At 34.3% G+C, this 2,500-nt stretch overlaps 1 protein-coding gene across 1 annotated transcript in view; it reads left to right on the top strand.

Moving 5' to 3' along the window:
* Positions 1-804: 804 nt before the first annotated feature.
* The window catches only part of LOC133667569 (uncharacterized), a 1,952-nt gene continuing 256 nt past the window's right edge, over positions 805-2,500 (top strand). The window contains exons 1-2 of the mRNA XM_062086835.1: positions 805-933; positions 1,645-1,873. Coding sequence (XP_061942819.1) covers positions 806-933; positions 1,645-1,873 — 357 coding nt within the window. The 5' untranslated portion in view covers position 805. The remainder of the gene's footprint in view (positions 934-1,644; positions 1,874-2,500) is intronic.

The raw sequence follows: 2,500 nt of genomic DNA, 5'->3' as shown, positions 1-2,500 counted from the left end.
GAGTTCTTCATATTCCATTCTAGATTATTGGATAGGTACGACCAATCCATTTGAACTATATATTACAAATAAAAATAGAAAATTTTTCATCAAAGTAAAGAAAGATCTTTCGAGGCCCCTCGACAATTATTTTCTTACGAAATTTTTATTTGTAATTTTGAAAGGGGGTTCGTGTTTGCAAAAACGACTCCTACTATATTCGATACTATAATTCGAATCGATTAAATCAATGAATTAGAACGAATCAACTGATTGATAGGTCTAGATTTTTTAGACTAGGGTTAATGGATACCTTTCTATCATAATTCTATATAGACTACGATTCCATACCTTACAAATTCTCAAATATCTTTCCGGCTTTAGAGTTCTCAACAACAAACCCCTTCCCTCGCCCCTCTATTCTAGATTGATAAAACATTTTGTATAGTGGATTGCTGCTATGTAGATAACATAAAAAGAGGTGGTTATTCTATTTTATTTTCATCATAGAATGATTTTTCCTCTTTGTATCATAATTCAATCAAAATTTCTCGAGTTATTTGAATCTGTAACTTCAACGAAATCGGAATAGTTCGCTTCGTTGGTATACTACTACATTAGGATGAAATCGAACCGGGTTGGACTATTTCTTATTGATTCCTGTCAAATCAAAATCAAAAAGGAACAATTGGAATAGAAAGCCCATAATCTTTTTTTTTTGCAAATCAATCTATTTTATGTTATTTCGTACTGTACAATTCTTTTCTTTGTGGGATCATTTTCCCACGAGAGGGAATGAGAAGAATTATAAAATGGATTGCTAGCTATGCCTAGATCGCGGATAAATGGAAATTTTATTGATAAGACCTTTTCAATTGTAGCCAATATCTTATTGCAAATAATTCCGACAACTTCAGGAGAAAAGGAGGCATTTACCTATTACAGAGATGGTGTGATTTGATTCTTTTTTTTATTTCTCTCGGTCTTACGAGAAAGACACGTGATTCGGGAAAATTTTTGAAATAAATCTACGCTTATTGAAGGTGAAGTTTGGAAATAGAACAATTCCTTCTGTCGTGTATCCTCGATTAATGCAACCTCAGATGCTATGTTTCGGTTTTCGATTCTAGTATTGAGCGAAAGGTTACACTTAGAGGTTCTGTATTATGGGGCAATCCTACTCCACTAGTACCAACGGACAGCATAAGGGAAAAAGCACTACACCTAGGAATCAACAACACGAAAACCTTGTTAGAAATTACCCCTTTCCTTATTGGGCTCGGGACTAAAAGAATGGTTGGGACAACAAACATCCATCTCGTTCGTACTTTGGATACCAATATAACCATCGAAGGTTGTTTGAAGTGACTAATTCCTGGAAATTAGGAGGCGTTGAAAACAAAGAAATTGCTCGAGTTTTCATTTCTATCTAGTTATCTAGTCTCAACACCCTTGATGTTAAGAAAAGATCTCTTGCAGGAAGGTTGGCTAGAGATTTCTTGTAAAAACACTAGCCCTGCTCAGTCCATAATGAGAATATTTTCATCTTGTTTTTGATTTCATGTATATTCTCCTTATGCACATTAAGGGAGGAGCCGTATGAGGTGAAAATCTCACGTACGGTTTTGGAACGGAGATTCTTTTAATTGAAAGGCGACCGTAACGGATGTCAGCTCAATCCGAAGGAAATTATGCAGAAGCTTTACAGAATTATTATGAAGCTATGCGACTAGAAATTGATCCCTACGATCGAAGTTATATACTCTATAATATAGGTCTTATCCATACAAGTAATGGAGAACATACGAAAGCTTTGGAATATTATTTTCGAGCACTAGAACGAAATCCATTCTTACCACAAGCTTTTAATAATATGGCCGTGATCTGTCATTACGTGCGACTATCTTCACTATAGAAGTAAAAAAGTCAAAAAGGGCTTTCTACATATGCATCGTCTAAAACAACGATTTTTATCAGCTGTAGCAAAGAAAGAAACTTTATATTCATAAAAGTTGAAATATGAAGAAAATAAATAGATATAACTAGCTACTTTTTCTATGGATAAAAAAGAATCTAATTGGTAGGGGAAGCACCGTAAAGATCAATTGGCGAGATTGGGGGCCAATACAATAATAACTGCGTACTGATGTTATGATGGTAGATATACTTATCTCGTGATGTGAGATAAAAACTAGGAATCCGCTTATGTAATAGAGTTGATCCACTAAAGTCTTGAGCAGCGGTGTAGGATCAGATCCCAAAGATAGTAAGTTTTTTCTTTCTTAGGAAGAAAAGTCTTTTCAAAGATTCTATATAAATAGAAATTAATATACGAAACCGAGATAGTTACCTTTCAGAAAATCTAATGATAGGGAATTTTTTTCTTCTGAAGGTGGGAAAAAGATAAAACGAAATAAAACGGATTATTACTCCAAATTGAATCGAAATTTCAGTTTAAAACTCATGTAATGAACCTCTTTGGTTAACCCCAAAAATGGGGTAGATCCGCGAGAAATCCCAT

This window comes from Apis cerana, unplaced genomic scaffold (assembly GCF_029169275.1).
Source record: "Apis cerana isolate GH-2021 unplaced genomic scaffold, AcerK_1.0 Chr0_AcerK, whole genome shotgun sequence".
NCBI lineage: Eukaryota > Metazoa > Arthropoda > Insecta > Hymenoptera > Apidae > Apis > Apis cerana.
The sequence above is the reverse complement of the archived record's forward strand: the minus strand, read 5'-3'. Positions and strand labels throughout refer to the sequence as shown.